This window comes from Babylonia areolata, chromosome 34 (genome assembly GCF_041734735.1).
Source record: "Babylonia areolata isolate BAREFJ2019XMU chromosome 34, ASM4173473v1, whole genome shotgun sequence".
NCBI classification, from domain to species: domain Eukaryota; kingdom Metazoa; phylum Mollusca; class Gastropoda; order Neogastropoda; family Buccinidae; genus Babylonia; species Babylonia areolata.
Genome location: NC_134909.1, coordinates 21,596,055 through 21,619,711, shown reverse-complemented (window position 1 = coordinate 21,619,711; position 23,657 = coordinate 21,596,055). Strand labels below are relative to the sequence as shown.

The following is a 23,657-nucleotide window of genomic DNA, read 5'->3' as shown; positions in this document are numbered from 1 at the left end:
AGGCAAAACATATTTCATTTCTAAACCGTTAAACGTCCCTTGCAAATGCATTCAATATGTTCGCAATATTTTGTCTGTGGGGCATTTTAGTTATAACCTAAATACCATGCTCTTAACAATCCTGTCAGTTCTTTTAGCATTTGATAAGGCAGAAAAGACAGAATGAAATTTAGCAAATTTCTTTCAACAATATTACACATTTCAGACGATGATAAACGATGAGTAAGTTCAATTGCATTTAAAGCGTTTTAGCTGCTAGTTTTGCAAGCTGATCTACACGTTCATTAGAAATAAGCCCACAGTGTGAGGGAATCCAACACATTTCAATATTAGTTCCTCTCAGTTGAATACAGTGAATCAAAAATCTTATTTAAAAATGATGTTATAATTAATGTTTCTAACACATGATTTGACAGACTGCAGAACTGATTTTGAATCGACACAAAATAAAACGTTAATCAAGTTTAGGGGCAGATCATTTAGATATGTTAATGTCGTAAAAACGGCAATTATTTCAGCTGTAAAAAATGAGAAGCCCTTTCCAATATGACTTTTACAATTTTCAAAGCAGGAATTGTATATCCAGAACCAGCAAATTAACTTTCTAGAACAGAACCGTCTGTATATATTTTTAAGTGGTGGGGGTATGTTTCAGACAAGTGTGATTTGACCTGAGAAGCTAGAACACTGGGATTTCCTTCCTTTTTAATGTCAAAATATTGAACGTCAAAAGCTGCTCCAGCTAATTTCCATAATGGAACTGGTGAAGTGCTCATAATCTGAGCAACATTTTGTGGATCTCATTTGATTGTATCAGACACGTATGTAGAAATAATTTCTAGATTTCTGTTCTGCTTCGCTCGTTTCGAAACAAGTTTGTCAGACCATATATTCATCTCAGTTTTGACAGAACTTTCTGTAGCATTTGCTCTAATTGCATATTTTGCCTATGCTAGGTTTCTTAATTCATTATGAGGTAGTATTCCTGCAGCTCTATACGACTGTAATGTGTTCGTATGAAACGGAACACCCAGAGCTAACTTCATATCTTTGCTATCTAGGCATCGCAATTTTTTTTAAGGCAAGCATACAGAGCAGAGAAAAATACCTCCTTTCCATACGTCAGTCTAGATCTTATCAGTGCAGCAGCGAGATGAAAAAGTGTTTTTTGACTCTTGACCCCAATAACTGCTGACAATCAAGACCACTTGTTTAAACAAGTGCATGATGCTCGTGAAAGATGTGTTTTATATGACAACAGTTCACTCATGGTTCAGCTGGACTCTGTTTTTGACTCACTTGTTTAAACAAAGTGAGTCTATGTTTTAATCTGGTGTTCGGTTGTGTGTGTGTGTGTGGTAAACTTTAACATTGCCATTTTCTCTGCAAATACTTTGTCTGCCAATACCAAATTTGGCTTAAACATAGTATGAAAAAAATCTTCACAGTCATACCAATAATAGGTTTAAGTCTCGCGAACTAAGCAGTACTTCCGTATCATTAACAGTTTTATTTCGTTAAGGTTCGTTCCGAAATTCGAAAATTAAAAAAATAACAAACACTTATCACCCACTTGCTGGAAGGTAGGTTCTGTTTGATGAGAAGACATTCCTCGTTTTTCATGTTCGCAACTGAAAGCAAACAAATATACATTCTGGACAGAAAACACACAGTGACACAAACTACATTATTGACGCGTTTACTGAATATAAATATTCTAAAGTGGACACTGAATTAACTAGAACGAACAGAAAAGAACATTTAAATCGACCGTTTCACTGCCTCGTCTACACAGCACTGGTAAGTGCAGATCTTGACTAAACATGTTGCAAAGCCTGACGCGATGGCAACGTCTCCTTTACCGCTGAATTAAAACAATCGACGTGTTTACTGCATATGGAAGTTTTAAAGTGGATACTTAGTTAATTAGAATTAACAGAAAAAAGCAATTGAATGGACGGTGTCAGGCTTAGTTTCTCAGTGAGTGGAAAGACAAAACTTGTGGAACACGGATCTCTGCAGATCTATAAAAAAACAACAACAAAAAACAAAAAAACTGACATATATTGCAGTGTTTTTGTGGCGATGGGAACGTCTCCTTTACCTCGGACGAAATATTTTTTTTTAATGCCCGAGATATACCAAAATAACATGATTTAAAACGCGTTATGACTCTGATCGTCACTGTCGATTTATTCCGCCAAAAGAACATGCTCAAATAATAATTTTTGAACGTGGACATTGAACCAGCGTTAGTGCAGTGGGTAAAACCACTTGTTTTCGACCCAAGCATCTGTGTTTCAAATCTGCACTGAAGGAAACTTTTTTTTTTCGTTAAGCTGTGCATAATTATACTAACGAATAGAGAACACTTTTCAAAAAACTATTTTTTAATTTTTATAAGTTTTTTTTCTTTTAGTGTGCATCACAAGTGAGTCTTGAAGGCCTTGCCTTTCTTGTTAAAACATGAATTGGGGCTGAAACTTCTTTGCCTCCAAGATCCAGACTCAAAGCTTATCACATTGCTTCTGGTGTGGCTGGTTGACCATATTACTTTTCGAAGAGTTGCACGACGGCCCAGAATCAGTGTGTATCACCCATATACTGCAGCAACGGGCAGCATATGATTTCGCCCTTGCTCTGGATGCCTTCATAGCACCAGTAAAGTGAATATTTCCAAATGACTCTTGATGACGGCTGCAAATGTAAACGTTCGTGCTTCAACAGTCTTATATCGAATGTGTGGTTTCCATCTTCACTAGTCACACCATCCCAGTGTCTGGAGGTGTGACTAGTGTCGGCTACACCACCAATAGAACAAATTCCAGTGGTCTCATTTCCTAACCTTTGACGGGTCCTTGTTCCTTCTTAACTTTAATGATGGAATGACTTATGTCGAGTGAAGGGAAGCAGAACGCTTTACCGAAGCCATTGTTTGAAAAGAAGGTCGCCATAGAGGTGGTCCCTGGACACGTGTGTTAGCTTCCACCTCAGCTACACAATACCACCACGGCCACACGTCGTCTAAAACCTTCCAGCAAACCTCAAACGATAGTGTGTGTTCTCATATCTGACCATTCTTTGCATGTTAAAACAACGTGAGCCATTCTCCAGGACTAGAACATCGTGCACATTTTTCAGGGAATCCACAGGATATACCTTCCAACACGTTCCTTTGATCTGGCTGTCATTGACATGTGTGCAAACATCTCTGTAAGAAAACAAACTGACATTGTCATTTACCTGCCATCTGTGGATGAAGGCAGACACATTCAAAATATGAAGAGATAACTATTTTCTGATGGTGCTTCAGCGCAACAATCTTCTATTCGGACAAAAGGAGCTGCCTATGCTGGAACAGTTCGATCCAGTTGTGCGTACGATTCCTTATGGAATCACTAAAACTAGAAACAGAAAATATCAAAAGACACATGTCAAATTACACAAACAATGGTCTCGTTGTGGTCATCTGGAATGACAACGATGCGGTGAACGTGGTCTCCAACAAAATGGGTGTGAACCCCATCCAGACAGTCAGAAGGCGGATAAGAACAGCAACGGAATCCGTGATCACATCAAACCCCGGAAATCCAACCCTAGAAACTAGAGACAGGAAAGCAGACAATGTGCTAAATTCCCTTAACTGTTACGTTAACACACATATAATCAAACTGTCTTCCACCACTAAAAACGAATAACATAGCGTATGTGTAAATGCAATAAAAAATCTTTCGAAAACTGATATACAGAATAGCAGCTTTGCTTTGTTCATGGATGTCTTTTTAACGCCCCTCATTTGTGCGCATGTCCAAATATTACACTGAGCCCAATGGAACGAGAATGATTAACGTGGGCTAACTTTCACTTCAAAACTATAGATAGACACAACAATTGTGTGACAAAAGAAATGTGGCATCTTGTGCCTTGCACTGGGGACAGTATTTCAGGCACTTAAAAAACGAAATCAGATTCTCAAATATTTTCACAACAGGCAGTCAGTCTTCAAATCTGATACTGTTTACATCACTGAGAACCATACACCCCCTCCCCTTCTCCCACCCCCACTCCCCCAGACAAATGCAGGCATATGTTGAATAAACAACCAGTAAGTTATTCGTTCAGGACGGTGATTTTCCCCACCAACAAACACTGCCTGTTGCTGCTTTCTTCTCAGGGTGTGCCCCGCACAAGTAGCCAAACGGAAATCACCGACCAACGTTCAACAACTGGCAGCCATCATTTGTCTTTCGTCTACAGACATCGGAAACACTGACATCAAGGGGACACAATGAACTCGGATATGATTTTCCGAACATGGATATTTGTGTGCGCTGTTTACGTGGTCATTTGTCCAGGTAACCATAGAAAATAATTCTTTCCCACCCCCTTTTTTTCTTTTGTAATCTTGTTTTTCTTCTTCTTGTTCTTGTTCTTCTGATGAAGAATTGAAATTTGTTTGTTTAATTTGTATGGGGGGAGGGGGGGGGGACGCAGGGGTAATAGACGTGCGTGTCCTTTCCTTCATGAAGAAATGCATCGTGGTTTGTTTGTTTGTTTGTTTGTTGTTGTTTTTTGTGTTTTTTTTCCCTAATATTGTTGTTGTTGTTGTTTTAGCTGTTGTTGTTGCTGCTGTTGTTGTTTAATTTGCCTCTCTCTCTCTCTCTCTCTCTCTCTCTCTCTCTCTCTCTCTGTGCGTGCATGTGTATGTATGTATGTGTGTGTGTGTGTGTGTGTGTGTGTGTGTGTGTGTGTGTGTGTGTGAGTGAGTGAGTGAGCGTGTGTGTGTGTGTGTGTGTGTGTGTGTGTGTGTGTATGTGTGTGTGTGCGCACGCGCGCGTGTGAGGGGGTATGTATATGCGTGTTTGTGCGCGTGATTGTGTGTGTGTGTGTGTGTGTGTGTGTGTGTGTGTGTGTGTGTGTGTGTGTGTTATTTTCATTGGTATATCGTCCATTCACTACAATGTGATTTAGACACGTGCGCATTCATTCTTTTCAACACACAGACACAGACACAGACACACACAAGCTATTACAATGGACGTGGAGAATGGGTAAGGAATTTCACCTGGCGAGTGGGAAAGGGTTAAAGAAAAAAATGAGTGTGTAAATGTGTGTGTGTGTGTGTGTGTGTGTGTGTGTGTGAGGGGGGGGGGCGGGCGTTGGGGACTGGTCACACGCATACACACACACACACACACACACACACACACACACACAGAGAGAGAGAGAGAGAGAGAGAGAGAGGAACAGAACAATGAAATGTTTAAAGTCATTAGCTGTAAAGCTCTAGTGACAAGTAGGTACAAATCAAAAGAAAATAGTGCAAAACAGAAAATAAAACAGAAAGGAAAAACATAATTTAAGCAAATTAAACCACTAAGGGGTGAGCAACACTTTGGTTCTTTGTCATTAGCTTAATAAAAAAAGTCCATGTGGCAGGGGGGCACTGTGCCTTTTTTTTTTCCTAATCGTTCGTCTCCAAGGTTTGGACAGTACACAGGAAACAAAGTGCATATAATCCATATAACAATTAAGCATGTGACATCAACACACATCATCTCAATACGAACACACAGCAAAGTACATATAAAACATATGATGATTTTAAAGGGGTTTTAATAACATGTTTTAGAACAGTTGCTGAAAAGACTGTAAGAGATTATTTTTCATTCTTTACTCTCCAAATAACCGTGATTTGGATCCATTACAATTTAACCTTTTAAAGATATGTCTCGATGATCTTCTCCCCTTGATCACCAGTATTGTTGATGAATCTCTCAAATTGGCTATTGTCACCCCGCTTTTGAAAAAGCACAATCTGGACTCGAATCAACTGTAGACCCGTGTCAAATATGTCATTCAAGTCTAAAATTATTGAGAATTGTGTTACAGCAGTTACAGGAACATCTTACACCCACAACACAGAAACAGCTCTTCTTTCTGTTACAGACAGTCTTCTCTCAAATACAGGAAAAAAAAAGAAAGAAAAAAAAGAAAGAAAGAAAGAAAACCTTGCATCCTTAGTGGCATTCCCAGAAATGTCAACAGCATTTGATACAATTAACCACCAAATTCTCAACAACTGTTTTTGCACTACCTTTGGCAATCCATCTGTTGCTTTAAAATGGTTTTCATCATATCTCTCTAACCGTCAGCTCTGCGTTAAAGTATAGCAAACTACTTCTAAGGTTATCCCTCTTGTATTTGGTGTCCCTCAGGGATCAGTTCTGGGACCTATTTTATTCACTTTATATGCTCAGCCTTTGTCTGACATCATCAAAGTGCATTGATTTAACTGCCATAAGTATGCTGATGACACTGAGTTACAAAACGCCGCTCCACTATCTAAATTCAAAACAGCCATTAATGAGACGGAAACCTGTGTGGCTGATGTAAAGGTGTGGATGTGACAGAAATAAGCTAAAACAACGAAGAGAAAACCGAGCTCTTAGCTTTAGGAGACCGACCTCGTTTCAATAAAATAAAATAAAAAGTCGCAAAAACTAACTTAAAATGTGCTGGGTAAAGGTCTTTTTGGGTTCAAGTACCCCAAGTTTGGAATTCTTTGCCATCGTCCCTCAGAAATGCTCCTGATCTCCAGTCTTTTAAGTCAGAACTGAAAACGCACCATTTCCGCAAACATGTCTGTACTCAGCACAATGGATAGTCCAAAGTCTGTTCGCCACATGGAGCTTTATGCTAGAGATACTTTAATACTTATGCAATCTTGTTTAGTGCATATAATTAATGTGTCTGGGCGCGCGCGTGCGTGCATGTGTGTGTGTGTGTGTGTGTGTGTGTGTGTGTGTGTGTGTGTGTGCGTGCGTGCGAGTGTGTGTGTGTGTGTGTGTGTGTGTGTGTGTGTGTGTTTATGAAATGTGTGTTTTATGAATGTATTTCATTTTATTATAAGCATTATTTACTTGATATTTTTATTGTTTGGCGGATTATGCTTTTTGATTCGTTCTGTGAACGCATTGGATTGAGCTATTGTAATGTTTGCATGTTATGTTTATATCTAGCTCGATCATGTAAGGCGCTTTGAGCAGCATTAGTACTGGATATCGCGCCATTGAAAAGTTATGAACTATTATTATTATTATTAATCCTTTAAGCCTGTAAGTGTAACATCAAAACACATCATATCAATACGAACACATTATAAAAATCGATTGTCGAAATTGACCATCCAAATGTAACCCTTCTTTCATCATAGAACCCATAACTAAGATTTTAATTGATTAAAGAGTGTTTGGACCGATAGTGGACGTTTTACGTATATTTACTGCCTCTGATACATGTTTTGCAAGTGAGAGCATCATAACTTCATTTTTTGTCATCTGTTTGCCGAACAAATCTTCTCTCTGCGCTTGAGCTGCATTGAAAAGGGTACAGTGTTTGGTTTTTTCGCAGTTCCTCGTATCTTTTGCAGTTAAATATGAAATGATTTCCATCTTCTGGGCTTTCGCCACGCATTGGGCACGGGGATGTTGCTGCGTCTGAATCGAACTATACTGTTTGAGAGAGAGAGAGAGAGAGAGAGGCAGAGGGAGAGAGAGAACGAACGAACGAATCTTTTTTAATGAGGGAAGTGGAATAAGCATGCATAGGTTTTTTTTACATCCAGCCCTCAGGGCAAAGAGAAATGAAATCAAAATGTTCACAAGAGAACAAAAGGCTATAGAAATACACACATGACATTTAAATACACTCAACTACACAGTAAACATTTGCAGGTACATAATCATGATACCTGCATTCATGTCAGTAATGTATATGAATATAGTAATGAGAGAGAGATATTGAGTGAGTGAGTGAGTGAGAAAGAGAGAGAGAGGGAGAGTTAATGAAGGAAAGAAGGAAGGAATAAATGAAGGAATGAAGGAATTTTATTTCTGAACGCATTAGAGTAAGCAAACAATTGCTTTTTCGAGCCCTCGAATGGGAAAAATGTCCAAAGAAAGGGAATGAAAAAGACCACAAGAAATTAGTAAATGTTAACAAATTCATTGAAAGACGAGAAAAGAAACAACATTATAACAAGCATCATATTTATAACAAACAGCACGTATTTTGTAAAAAAAAAATAATAATAATTTTTTTTTTAATTAAAAAAAAAACGGAGAGAGAGAGAGAGAGAGAGAGAGAGAGAGAGAGAGAGAGAGAGAGAGAGAGAGAGAATGTAAATATATGTATATATCCATCCGTCAGTCCTCTCTGTTGAAACTACTGAAACTCTTATCTCTGCTTTTGTGCTGTCACGAATCGACTACTGTGATTCTCTTCTCATATGCTGTCCACATAATAGTCTTCAGCGAATTCAAAAACTTCAAAACAATGCTGCCCGTCTGACTCTCAGAGTCCCACGTACTGATCACATTTCTCCTCACCTCCGCACTCTACATTGGCTCCCTACTGAAGCGAGAATTAAATACAAAGTTGTGTGTCTCTGCTATTCTGCTTTCTACTCCTACATGTCTTTCTGACCTTATCAGTGTTTACAATCCCGCAAAAAATATCCTCTCTTCCTCTGACTATTACCTTTTGAAACCTCCTCTTGTCAATACAAGAACCTATGGTGAAAATTATTTCTTCTTTGCTGCTATTCATATCTGGAATAACCTTCCTCATCATATCCGTGCATCTGAATCTAGCTCTGCTTTTCGCTCATCTTCCTTCTTCTCCAACACAATCCATGTCAGCTCACCTTGGATGCATGAAGAGTAGGAGGAGGAGAGGGGGAAGGGGAGGGAGGGGTTTTAAGGAAGAGTGGTCATTTTCTTTCACAAAGATCATGCGCGATATAAGTTTGAACACAAAAGGGTGTCTATAAAACTTCTTAATTGTTCTCTGAAATCATCAAGGAAGGAACAACAAAACACACAATGTGCTTCAGTTTCACGTGCATCTTCACACAATGGACTTAAAAAAAGATCACTTTCATTATGTGATCTATAACGAAAATGATGAACAGTAATATTAGACAAGCCAAATCTAAATCTTCTCAATACGAAGTTTAAATATTTATCAAGTTTTACTGACACATACGTTATAATACATTGTGATGAAATAAACTGTCGGTAAAAATCAAATCTGTCACTGACTTGAATGTAAGCATTCAATTCTTGCCATCAACAATCAATATCTATTTCGAAAATTCTGTAGAAATGCGGCTATGTTGGCAAAGCCTTGATAGATCCATGCATACCCCAACTGTAATTCGTGTAAGTTTACCTTTAATTTAGTCGCACAGTTTGCCTCCAGCATCTAGGTCATGTAACAGGTATATTATTTTGCCCTTTTGGGGAGGGGAGGGGTGGGGGTGGGGTATTGGATACCTATATGTTTCACCATAGATTAAGTCATATAGCGTATGCATCGATACTCCTGAAAACGTAAGGGCAAATAAGCTGCATTTGTTTCCTTCCGCTGTCATCCGATACATCCATGTTGAGCGTGTTATCGGTCAGATAACTCTGTCCAAATCGTACGTCATGATATTGCTCGATTGTGACAAACCAACGCAAACTGAAGAATTTACACAGTGATCAGAAGCGATCAGCAGTTGCAAGTGATGGTAACGGTCAGTAGTCATCAATGGTCAGCTGATGGTAAAATCCTACCAACACGCCCCAATATTGGAAAACTGTTATAAAGTGATGTAAGCCAAACTGATAGTGGTCAGTAGTGGTCAGGCAGTGGTCAAAGATCAACTAAGACATACTAACGTACAGACGTAACAACATAACGCAACCTGAGCACACTGGGTTATGGTCAATAGTGGTCAGCAGTTATCCTAGACTTGGCAGGAAATAGACCTGGGGGAATATTGCCCTGGAGAACATAGTCCTGGGGTAGTATAGTATCAGTATCAGTAGCTCAAGGAGGCGTCACTGCGTTCGGACAAATCCATATACGCTACACAGCATCTGCCAAGCAGATGCCTGACCAGCAGCATAACCCAACGCGCTTAGTCAGGCCTTGAGAAAAAAAGAAGAAAAAGATAATAATAATAATAATAATAATAATAATAATAACAATAATAATAATAAATGAAGATGAAATAAAAAGTAATGATGATAAATAAGCAAATAAATGTGAAACATGCAGACACACACACACACACACACACACACACACACACACACACACACACACACACACATGCACAACAGATATGCAACAAACATGCGGTTTCACAAATATGAAAGCACAAACAAATGCGCATAAACGTACACGAGCCCCGACACACACACACACACACACACACACACAAATTACCCTGCACCCCCCGCCCTCCTCCACACACTCATTTCTAGGCTACGTATCACAGCTTCCACGGCACACACACATACGCACGCGCACACACTTACTTGCACAAGCACACACACACACACGCCCATATCCCCTACCTCCCACATGTCCACACGCACACACACACACACACACACACACACCCGCACGTTCCAACATTCCGTTGCTCCCACAGTACAGACATGCACACACGCATACACACATACCTCATCACCCCCCGCCCCCCACCTCCCCTCCCCACATACATACACGCACATGCACAGAGCTTTCCTGACACATGTGTACACTTACACACTCACGCACACACACAAACACACAGACACACGCACAGAGGCTGCCACTGATTGGCCGCAAGAGGGGTGGGAAAAGATCTCTTATGCCAGGAACGTGGCGTCTAGTGTGTTGCTCAGTCTATTGTATTTGGAAAAGCCCACAGAGACTCTGTTCCATTGAAGAAATTTGCGCAATGTTGGTTTGGAAATGATGCCGATATTCGTTTGATTTGCAAAGCATCGTGCTCTACCTTTCATGCTAGACTTACGGCCGTTCCCTCTCTCTACCTTTTTCCTTTGAGGGGATCGATGGTGTGATGGCGTTGTACCTGTTCTTTTTGGTATTTTTTGACTTTTCTGAGGATTTCCGATTTTCCTAGATGTAGGCCGCTCGTTGTTGTTGCGTTACAAGCAAGTCTGTCAGCCCGCTCATTTCCCTCAACACCCGCATGTCCCAAGAAGTATGACCATGTAAGTTTTTGAATCTGAAAGTTGAGCATTGCCTCATGCCATGCTGGGCTTCCCATTCCACTTTCAGTGGTTCATTGAGTCCGTTAGAATCATGGCATGTTGGTTTCCAGGCATATGGATAGATGATAGCCACTGGAGAGCATGTGTCACAGTCTCAACTGCCATCGTTAGGCTGGAGGTTGCGACTTTGTAGGCAGCATTCTCTTCCCTAATTGTTTTTCCATTTTGTTTCGCAGTGAATCCCCAACCGGATTGGCTTTTGGTGTCTGAGCCATCTGTATATATGCTGATGTCCTCTTCTTTACTGTTTTCTTCTATGAGTAGCTTCACTTCCGCATCAGTTTTGCCTTCTGCCAATCCCGACAATGACTTCCTGGAGTGGGTGAAATGGCTGTGTTGAATAGATGCTTGAGGTTTTCGGGGTTTTCCTCTCATTCTTTTGTTTCTTTCAGGTCTTGTAGTTGGCATACTAGCTGGATTGTGTCTTCTGCTTGCCCCATCCATGATCTTCCTCGTCCTAGACGGCTGCCTTTTGGTTTCTTGATTGCGTCATGCAGTGGGTTTTGAGGGTTTTCTAATGCTCTTAAGTAGGTCTTAACCTGTTCTAACTTGTTTCTGGCCTGCACTGAAGGAAGGTCAAGCAGGTATTGCATGGTTTCCATAGGCGTGTCTTTTGTTGTTCCAAGGATCAGCCTCATAGCTTCATTTTGAACACTTTCTAATTTTAGGAGGCTGCTTCGAGACGGTGTTGCAAGCCAAAGTCCGTAGTCGATCACACTGAGGACGAGTGATTGATATAGCAGGAAAAGGTGGCGATGTTCAATACCTTTTGTTGCCATTGCTTTTAAGACTGAAAGACCCTTTTTGCATTTGAGAACAGTGTTTTCCGTATGTTTTCTGAAGGTCAGCATCATGTCGAACTGTATTCCTAGGTAGCATAAGCATTCGGTTTCCTCGATGTGAATTCCGTCGAATGGCACAGGTGGTAGTGATTTGCTCGTGGTTCTGTTGTTGAGGGTGCACAGCAACGTTTGGGCTTTCGCTGGATTGATGGAAGATCCTGTGTCCTTGCACCATTGAGCGATATTATATTGTTCAGTTGTTTCTGGATGGCTTTAGTTCTTTCTTGAGCATCTTTCGAAATTTTGAAGACCATGCCATCATCCGAAAGAGTAAACACCCGAGCTATTCCTATTTTAAGTCTGCAAGGCCCTTCTTGTAGACGTTGTAGAGGACAGGAGAGGGCGGAGGCCCTTGTGGCAGTCCCATGGATAGTTTAGAAGGTGCAGACATCCAATCTCCGAGGTGTAGGACGATGGTTCTTTCCTGAAGCGCTGCTGCTATCCATCTTGTCAGTGTCAAACTTATTCCATACCTTAGTAGCAGCTCCATGAGGTGCGCAAACTGGACTTTATTGTAGGAATCTTCAATCTTCCTCCTAGGAATCAGCCGCATTTCCCCACCCATGAAGATTTACCTGTTTTATATCCACCTTGATTTGAAGGGAGAATGTGCCTCTGTTCAAGATCGCTTGCACGTTTCTTGGCTATTATACGTTCCATGAGCTTTCCAGCAATGTTTTGCATGGTTAGGATTCGGTAGCCACTTACCTGACGATGGTCCTTTCCTGGTTTTGGTATGGGTTTTAAGAAGCTGTGTGTCCAGTCCTCCGGCACATGTCCATTGTGGAAACTGTTTTGATACAGATTGAAAAGTTTGCTTCTATCTTCTTCGATAGCTCCTTGATGTCTGAGTAGAGAACTTTGTCTGGTCCAGGAGCCGATTTTTTCTTGCATTTAGCTATTGCTTCGTTTAGATGATCTATTGTCAAGTCATCATCAGGTCCAGTCTGCATAAGGTTTTGGTTTAACTCCTCAACATATTTCTTTTTTTCTTTTTATCTAAGTTTCTTTTATCACTGTTGTATGAAGCGTTTGAGCAGGGCGGATCCTTTTTCTTCATTAATTATTATTATTATTGACTCACTTGTGTAAACAAAGTGAGTCTATGTTTTAACCCGGTGTTCGGTTGTCTGTGTGTGTGTGTGTGTGTGTGTCCGTGTGTCTGTGTGTCCGTGGTAAACTTTAACATTGACATTTTCTCTGCAAATACTTTGTCAGTTGACACCAAATTTGGCATAAAAATAGGAAAAATTCAGTTCTTTCCAGTCATCTTGTTTAAAACAATATTGCACCTCTGGGATGGGCACAAAAAAATAAACAAAGAAGCCTAATTATATGCAAACTGCATTTACTGTTATATTTATATTTTTTGTATTCTCTAAACTTGGCACTTTGATCTGATATTCTGACACAACAACTAGAGGAGTCATTATTATCGTTTTTTGTTCAAACAGGAACTTCTTTTGCTAAGCATGGAATTTTTATTTATTTTGCAAACGTTTTGGTGCAGATAGTAAAGAAGGGAAATTACTCTGTAATTAATGCTAAGGGAAGTAATTTATCACAAGTGAGTCTTGAAGGCCTTGCCCCTCTTGTTTTTTGTTTTTGTTTTAAATTTTTTGTCTTAAGCTTGGTTCCATCAGTGTCTACCATGTCTGGGGTTGTTGTTGTGCACGTTTTCCCTTCCATGCGACGATAAAATTGCCAGAACTCTGTCAATGTTGTGTCATAACTGAGTGCCTCGCAAAACTTTCCACTTGTCATTTTTGGCCTTTTGAGCAATGACTTCAAACTGTTTTGTTTTTTTCTTTCATTTTTGTTTAGGTTTCTTTGTCCAGAGAAGGTTTTGTTCTTTCTTTTTGCCAAAGTTTGACAGCCGCATGTTTTTCTATCCAGGCTCTATGTGTCAGTATTCCACCATGGGGGCTGAATAGTTTGCTTCCGGTTCAGTGCCGTTCTTTGTTTCTTCTGCGTCTTAATTTTTCGATGGTGGTTGTCTCTTGGGTTTCATACTGAAATGGATCACGCGGTTTCATGCAGGGTTTAGCTGATAGTTTCATTAGACTGAAAACTACTGGGAGGTGATCACTGCCTTGGTGTGGAAGCGTCTCTGCATTCATTCCTGCTCTGAATTTTGGAGAAGTTAGAGCGATGTCGATCACACTGTCACTACCTCCTTGTCTTGTTCCAAGGCGAGTTGGGGTTGTGGTTGTTAATGGGCAAAGAAGAATTTCCCCTATCATTCCTTCAAGTGCGAGTCCTTGTGGGTTGGTGTTCCGCTGGTCCCATGACTTCGATTTTGCATTAAGGTCTCACAGATAATGACAGAGTCTCCAAATTCGTTCTCTATTTCCTCTTAAAAGGCCCAATCCACTTTCGTTGTGCAGGTTCCTGGGTGAACATAGACATTGATGAGCATGATGCTTTTGTGAATTCCGTCAGGTTTTTCAAGTTGCACACAGACCTGAAGGAACATCGACCTGGGGGAATATAGACCTGAGGGAACATAGACTTGGGGAAAAAAGGTCGAGAAAACGTATATAAAAAAGAGAAAATGGGAAACAGACCTACGGGGATGCAGACCTGGAGGACTTAGACCAGACTAAAAGAAAAAACGGTGGAACATTGGTGAACATAGACCTGGGGGAACACAGAGCTGACCCCAACGTTGCCACCTTCGTCTGCAATGAGATTTTTTCCAGGGCCGTCAAACTATGGAATCGTCAGTTCCGTTAACTACTCATAGAATTTCACGAATGTCGCCTTCATCCTTTGATGGCAAAATGTTTGCTTAGTAAACAGATCTTGACAGGAAATTACGGATCATTTGTCGACGCGTGCTTTAGCTCAGCACAGGCATGTTAAAATGAAGTCAGCCACTGAATAGTTTATTTCATCTGGTGATCTCTCTCTGCCAATGAGAGACGAGGGTTTCTACCATAGAGAACGTGTACATATTATATCCTTAATTTGAGAGTGATAATTGGCTAGCACTTTGAAATTTAATTAAACAATAAGAATGACATGGTTTGAAAGCCACGAAAGTGCCCATCATAATGAAATGTAATTTGACATATCGATTCTCAGAGAATGAGGGAAAGGGTTTGGACAAGTATGTCCAAGTTGACCGATTTTGTGAAGTCACAGACAATCAGAGTGATAAGGCAAGGCTAAGCGTTTTAAAACCCACAAAAGTCGTCTTAATGAAACCGTAAGGAATGCCGATTAATTTCTACAGTTCTTCTAAACGTGTCCATACGTAATTTGGATGGAAAACGGTATATTTTCGGCGGTTTTTGTTTCAAGTGAATATGTCATGGGAGCCTGCCGATCTTGTAGACACATTAAGGCGAAAAGAAACATAATTACAAGCAAATACATCATTATGGTTAATAAGAAAGAATTAAGTTCACTACGAAGTGAAATTCTGAAAATCGACAACCTGACCCCCATCCGCCTAAAATCGCTGCTAGCGGAAAGGTTGGTCAGGTGCAAAGCATCTCATTCCATCGTGGAGGGTTACACACACACAAAGGTATATATATTCATTCCATCGTGGAGGGTTACACACACACAAAGGTATATATATTCATTCCATTGTGGAGGGTTACACACACACAAAGGTATATATATTCATTCCATTGTGGAGGGTTACACACACACAAAGGTATATATATTCATTCCATTGTGGAGGGTTACACACACACAAAGGTATATATATTCATTCCATTGTGGAGGGTTACACACACACAAAGGTATATATATTCATTCCATTGTGGAGGGTTACACACACACAAAGGTATATATATTCATTCCATTGTAGAGGGTTACACACACACACAGGTATATATATTCATTCCATTGTGGAGGGTTACTCACACACACACAAAGGTATATATATTAATTCCATTGTGGAGGGTTACTCAAACACATACACACAAAGGTATATATATATATATATATATATATATATATATATATATATATATATATATATATACATGTGTGTGTGTGTGTGTGTGTGTGTGTGTGTGTGTGAATAAATCAGATGTTTTAATGGTTACTTCAGGACACATTCGTTTTTCAAATCAAATGCATATACGTTCTATACATCATTAGAAATGTCCCAAATTTCAGCTCTGTATTGAACCAGAGTATCGAACAGTTCCATAAACAATTGAAAGGATTTTCTGAACTCAACTGTTTTTGCATGATATGGAATAACAACACGTGTTCAGTTTCATATGACAGATTCTTACATCGAGGTGTGAAACTTTAGCTCTCTCTCTCTCTCTCTCTCTCTCTCTCTCTCACTCTCTCTCTCTCTCTCTCTCTCTATATATATATATATAGATATAGATATATATATATATATAGATATAGATATATATATAGATATATATAGATATACAGAAAAGTTCAGCTCAGTCCTTTACTGCAATCAAACGAAACAAAGACATAATCAGAGCTCACAAAATCATCCCCCATCTAAACTACAGCACAGTTCACTACTTCAGTTCCAATCCTTCGTATATAAAGTCACTGCAGCACCAGTTCAGCACATCGACACCAGCAGAGTTCACCTGACGCGAACTCTACCCAACAGCTGAAGATTGAAGTCACTTGTAGACTCTGGGGTTAAGGTAGCTTGGGGTGAGGTGGACAATAGAAAAGGGTACGTTGGGAATGTGGAGGACAGGGAGTGGGCGTGAGGAAACTGGGCAAAGGACAAGGCAGCAGAGAAACGCAGACTGTTCCAGCGTCGAACACCGAGGTTCCGTCGAAGGCAGTGACATGGAGAAATGTCACAGGGGAAACATTTGGAACAATGAACTCTCAATCTCTGTTGACTACGCTCTCTTTCAAATTCAAAAGAGTACATCCTCACTTGCGTAAACAAAGTTCGGTTCTGTGTGTGTGTGTGTGTGTGTGTGAGTGTGTCCGTGGTAAACTTTAACATTGACATTTTCTCTGCAAATACTTTGTCAGTTGACACCAAATTAGGCATAACAATAGGAAAAATTCAATTCTTTCCAGTCATCTTATTGCACCTCTGGGATGGGCACAAAAATAATAAATGAAGCCAAATTATATGCAAACTGCATTTACTGTGTTATATATATATATATATATATATATATATATATATTTTTTTTTTTTTTTTTTTTTTTTTTTTCTCTCTTTTTTTTCTCTAAACTTGGCATTTTGATCTGATATTCTGACACAACAAAAAGAGCAGTCATTATTATCATTTTTTTTGTTCAAACAGGAACTTCTTTTGCTAATCATGGAAGTTTTATTTATTTTGCAAACGTTGTGGTGCAGAAAGTAAAAAAGGGAAATTACTCTGTAATTAATGCTAGGGGACTTATTTTGCTTTAAACTGATCTTTCTCATCTTAAACATTACATTTTGAATTATACTTAATACATAAAAAGATTGTGTGTTTTACTCTCAGTGTACAGGGCTTTCACTATGTTCATTCGCCCAAATGGTCTTTTTCGGAAAATTCTAAAATCAATATGACGAGTGGACTTCATAGATCTATTGGCTGAGCCCAGAAGGTCATGGGCAAAAATCAGTTGCGTACACATATTTATACACATTCAAAGCGCGTGCTCATATTCTTCGCGAACGCGAACGACGCCATTTTGTTTCAAGTTGTTCAATCCTATATTCAATGGACAATACACTATAACATGTGATGGAAAGTTGGAGAAGGAGACTGTTAAATATTTATTCAGAGAAAGATTTGTGAACGCCTCATCACTTACTGAATTATGCCCCAAACTGCCATAAAAAATATCCACAGAATCAGTCGGAATTCACAGTTAAATATTGTAAACCATGCGAGTTAATACCCTTGATGAAACGCAAAAATTTCCACTCTTGACTTTTCTCAAAATGAAGTCCTTTTCACTTCATACGACGTTCGAAGTACTTGTACTTGGCTCTACATGTTATTAGTTTAACAAAATGCTAAATTTTCATATCAACTTTAAAACTATAAAACTAGAATGAACATAAAAGAGAAATTGAATCGACCGTGTCATACTACATTCCAAGCGGGTGTAACTAAACTTGTACATCTATCTAGATCCAGAGAAAACGGCTAAATGTTGCAGTGTGATTGCGGCGATAGCCACGTCTCCTTTACCGCGGACTTAAAAAGAATTTTTTATTGCCCTTAAATATTTTTTGAATGCCCAAGATACACCAGAATAATATGATTTAAACAGCGTTCTCACTGCGAATAAAACAATTGATTTATCGCCCTTTAAAAAAGTATGTTCAAATATTAAATTTTAGAACGTCAGTTAAGTAGCCACGATAGTGTAATGGATACGATAGATTCTTCTCACCCGAACACGCGGGGTTCGAGTCTAGTTAAGATTTCTTTTTTTTTAACCCGAAGCTTTTTAATAACAAATTCAGAACACATTTTAACGATTATATATATATATTAAGTGTATCACAAGTGAGTCTTGAAGGCCTTGCCTCTCTTGTTTAACAATTTTTTTCCATATTTTTCTCCCATTTCAAATCGTTGGAAATGATCAGTCCGAGAAATTTTAATTCGCTGATGATCTCTATTTGCTTGTTTTAAGTGGTAAGGGGTCAGGTCCAGTTTTCCTGAAATCTAAAATTAATACTTTTGTTTCTAATACGTTTAGTTCTGAGTGGTTTTGATCATACCAGCTGACAAGTTCCAGTACGTCTTCACTATATTTTGACTCATCTCTGTTCATAATCAGCTCTTCTAGAGTAGTATCGTCGGCAAACTTGACCATGGTGTTACATTCATTTCGAGTCGCACAGTCATGTGTGAATAGTGAGTACAACAGTAGGTATAGAATACACACACACACACACACACACACACACACACACACACACACACACACACAGATATATATATATATATATATATATATATATATATATATATACATATATCAACAACAGTATCTCTAGACATAGCTTCCAAATTAGAGTTCTTATTTGGAGAATAAAGAATAAAATCACTTAGAGTTTTTTTTTCAGAAAATGTTCTTAAACATGTCATTAAAACCCCTTTAAATTCGTGGAACTGATTCTCTGGTGGACAAGCATCCAGTTCATATTCATACACACATACATATGCATAACATACATATACCTACATATACATACACACCATATAGGAATGATATTATTAATAACAGGCAAAGGAGATAAGGGGTGGGACGTGGTGGGGGGAGACTGGGGCAGATGGGGAAATATATTAAAGGAGATGGGGAGGAGGAAGGTGGGGTGGGGGAGGCGAAGTGGAGTGGGGAAAGAGATGGGCAGCAGAAAAGCGGTAATTATTAATGTTAACATACACATGTGTGCATAGATATACTCTGTAAGAATGACAAATGTAAGATAAAAGATTCAGACTCTAAATACTTTTTAGATATAAAGAACATGTTTTATGCAGTAGTGTAATATCTAGTGCATATTTTAAATAACCGATGGAAAACCACACAAACAACATACTATTTCTAACACTCCTTCCTTTCCTCAAATAGGGTTAGGTATACTCTTTTTATAACACGACATGGTCAGACACATGTACAATCGCATGCACACACACACACACACACACACACACACACACACACACACACACACACACACACACACACACACACACACACACACACGACCTTCACATAAACTAATATTATTTTCAACAGCATAAATGTAAACATCCATGTCGGTATATGAGTAAAATATAAGTTAAAAGTACACACACACACAGAGGTATATACATATATATATATATATATATATATATATATATATATATATATATATTGTTTACTCTCTTTTCTTCTATTGCTTTTTTCCGGGGGGGGGGGGGAGGTTGATATTGGTAAGAAATGAGTTTGATGTTTACTTACTGTGAGCATACTTTAAGATACTTGACAGCTTGTGTTTCTTAACAGCTTGTGTAAGATCTTAAGAAATGAATGATAATACTCCATGATAGTAACCAACCTATGTATAATCCAGCTGCTTGGCTGTTTCTGTCTGTCAGTCTGTTTATACATGTTTGTTGTTGTTGTTTTGTGTGTGTTTTTTTGTTTTTTTTCTTTCTAAATGTCGTTAAGATGTTGCTATTGTTGTTGTAAAATGTCAGCCTATCAAAATGGAATTAAAAAAAAGAAAAGAAATGTTTTAAAAAATCGTTTTCCTCGGAGAGAGATGAGACTAAGTCAGAAACCTTTTCCACGTGATACCTTTGAAATGCTAGAAGTCACTCTCAGTGTTCCCGGTCACTTAATCATCTTCTGTTGTCTCTATCGTCCTCCTCCTAGTTGTAAAAACAACCTAATGTCTTCTCTGTTTCACGATGAGTTCCAAACACTACTTGATTACTACGACCTTCGTTCTGGCAAACTTATCCTTGAAGATTTCAATTTTCATTTCGACAAACTTCCACTGATGTCAAACGCCTATGTCTATCTCTGTCCAACCATTCTCTCTCTCAGCTCGATACAGAACCAACACAAAGATCTGGCCATAACGTTGGACTGGCTCATCGCACGTGACTCTGATGCCATGACTGCATCAGTGACTGTAACTGACAAACTATCTTCTGACCATTCTGCTGTCATATTCTCACTTAATATTTCAAAACCTACCAGAACCAAAGATCTGTTACTCCCCCCCCCTCCCACTACCCGCGTGCTCCCCGATAGACCTTCCGCCCCATGGCACACACAAGACATTCGACTTGTAAAATCGCAAACGTTGCCAACTGGAACGACGATGGAGATCAACAGAACTGAAAGTCCACAACCAAATATTCCGGAAAAAAAGTCAAATAATCATATGATCCCATTAGCAAAGATAAACTTTTCTTTTCAAGTTCCCGATGCCACATCCATCAAATCTCTTTACTCTATCATGTCAAATCTTCTCGGTATTGCAAAAAAAAAAAAAAAAAGAAAACAAAAAAAAAGAAAAAGAGAGACCCCTCTTCCTTCTGCCTAAACTTTATCTGAACTCCCCAGTGTCTTCTCCTTTTTTGTTCCGAAAAAGTCCAAAATATTCGTACCAGCTTGGACCAAATGCCATTCCAACCTGTTTTTCCTGATCGTCAATTCAGCGGCACTCCTGTCCATTCCTTTAATCCATTGACTGAAACAGAAGTCCATGAAATCCTGAAAGTAATGACAATAAAATCCTGTGAGCTCGATCCTACACCAGCCTTGGTCTTTTCCCAGTGTGTCTCACAGCTTCTCCCCACAATCACCAATATTGTCAACTCATCCCTTCTCACTTGAACGTTTGCATCCACTTTCAAAGCTGCAATCGTCCGGCCTCTTCTGAAGAAACCCAACCTTGACGCAAACATTTTGAAAAAAAACAAAACAACTATCGACCAGTTTCTAATCTTGCATTCATGTCCAAACTCCTTGAAAAAGCTGTCCTGAAGCAGCTCAACAACCACCTTTGTTTCAACAATCTCATCATCCATTTCAGTCTGCAATCGCGCTGACCACAGCACCGAAACCACTCTCCTCCACATCCTGAATAATCTACTGCTAGCGTCCGACTCAGGAAAAATTTCCCTTCTCACTCTTCTCGACTTGTCAGCCGCCTTTGACACGATGGACCATTCAAACCTTCTTTCCCGTCTTCATTTTGCATTTGGTATCAACGGCACTGTTCTAAACTGGTTCATGTGGAGTGATGGCCTAGAGGTAACGCGTCCGCCTAGGAAGCGAGAGAATCTGAGCGCGCTGGTTCGAATCACGGCTCAGCCGCCGATATTTTCTCCCCCTCCACTAGACCTTGAGTGGTGGTCTGGACGCTAGTCATTTGGATGAGACGATAAACCGAGGTCCCGTGTGCAGCATGCACTTAGCGCACGTAAAAGAACCCACGGCAACAAAAGGGTTGTTCCTGGCAAAATTCTGTAGAAAAATCCACTTCGATAGGAAAAACAAATAAAACTGCACGCAGGAAAACACACACACACACACACACACACACACACACACACACACAAAGGGTGGCGCTGTAGTGTAGCGACGCGCTCTCCCTGGGGAGAGCAGCCCGAATTTCACACAGAGAAAACTTTTGCGATAAAAAGAAATACAAATACAAATCTTATCTCACTGATTTCAGTCTGTCATTGTTGATCATTTCCAATCTGAACCCGTTAAAATCGAACATGGAGTCCCACAGGGACTAGTGCTCTTCACACTGTACACTGCTCCTCTCGCTGAAATTATCAACCACCATAATGTCAATCATCATTCTTATGCTGATGACACTCAACTCCAGAAGAGTGATACCCCTGAAAAATTGTCGTCGCTCTTGCAAGAAACATCCAACTGCTTCCTGGACATACAAAACTGGATGACTCTAATTAAACCAGATAAAATTAGCCAAGGCAAACAATTTAACGTCAGAAAGACCAGTGCCACCTTTAAATTTTTTTTTAAATTAATTAATTAATTTTTTTTTTTTTTACACTCTTATGAGCAGTTTTACGGCTAATTTTATCTGGTTTATTTTTCCAAACAAACTTATAACAAATGTGTTGACATGTATTAAAAAATGTATCTGGTGGGTTTAGCAAAAGGGGCCACAGGTGAGTCAGTTTAGAAAAAAAAAAGAAGAATTACTGCTCTGCCTAGAGGCGTTCAATGGCGTTTTACCCATATCTTACACAAATATTTTATTCCTGCTAACCTCTCTGAATAGTTTATTTACATATTCTTTTAAATCATTAGTGAACCAAATCCCTAAAATTCGGAATTTTGTAGGATACCAGTCCATACCTAAATGTTCCATATAACGAATCTTAGAATTTGTCTTCCTCCCTAACCAAGTAGCACTTGTTTTGCTTGAATTCAAATAAGGACCTGAGACACAGTTAAATATATCAAGAGCTGCAACACAACATTCAAAAGATTTCCTAGCCCCAGCAAGTAGAAATTCTATATCGTCAGCATACTGGATCAGTTTATTTTCAACATCATTCATTGTTATTCCTCGAATATCCAAATTTTCCCTTACCATTATAGCTAACGTTTCTACACGGAGTACAAACAAATAGGGTGATGTAAGTTCTTGTCTACAACCTCTCTTAACTTCAAACCAGTCAGAGACCTGACCATCAACAGTCACACATGACTTAATATTTGTTTAAAATACACTAATCCATCTACACATATTTTCTTTGAGCCCAAATGCCTCTAATACCTTAGACATAAACTCACAGTTTATTGCGTCAAAAGCCTCTTCGAAATCTATGTTCAGTAATAAACAGGTAAATTATGTTGATCTACATAGGCTATGGTATCATATATTAATCTCAAATTATCTCCAATGTATCTATTTCTGAAAAATCCTGTTTGATCTTCATTAATGATGTCAGGTAATACAAGCTTTAAACGATTAGCAATACAAGAGGACCCAATTTTATAGACTACGTTTAAAAGAGAGATAGGTCTCCATTTTTTTTAATTTTTTTTTTCAAATATTGTCTTGGCTTATCACCTATGTGGATACACGTAATTATTCCTTCCTTTTGCACCTTTTTCCTTTCAAGAAACTAGCATTAAGTGCTCCAACAATAAATATTCTTATTTTCTTCCAAAAGACATTAAAAAATCCTGCAAGAAAGCCATCAGCACCTGGACTTTTATCATTT

The 23,657-nt window shown here is 39.1% G+C and overlaps 1 protein-coding gene across 1 annotated transcript in view; it reads left to right on the top strand.

Annotated features, from left to right (window-relative positions):
* The first annotated feature begins 4,212 nt into the window (after positions 1 to 4,212).
* The window catches only part of LOC143277626 (uncharacterized), a 32,515-nt gene continuing 13,070 nt past the window's right edge, over positions 4,213 to 23,657 (top strand). The window contains exon 1 of the mRNA XM_076582510.1: positions 4,213 to 4,355. Coding sequence (XP_076438625.1) covers positions 4,289 to 4,355 — 67 coding nt within the window. The 5' untranslated portion in view covers positions 4,213 to 4,288. The remainder of the gene's footprint in view (positions 4,356 to 23,657) is intronic.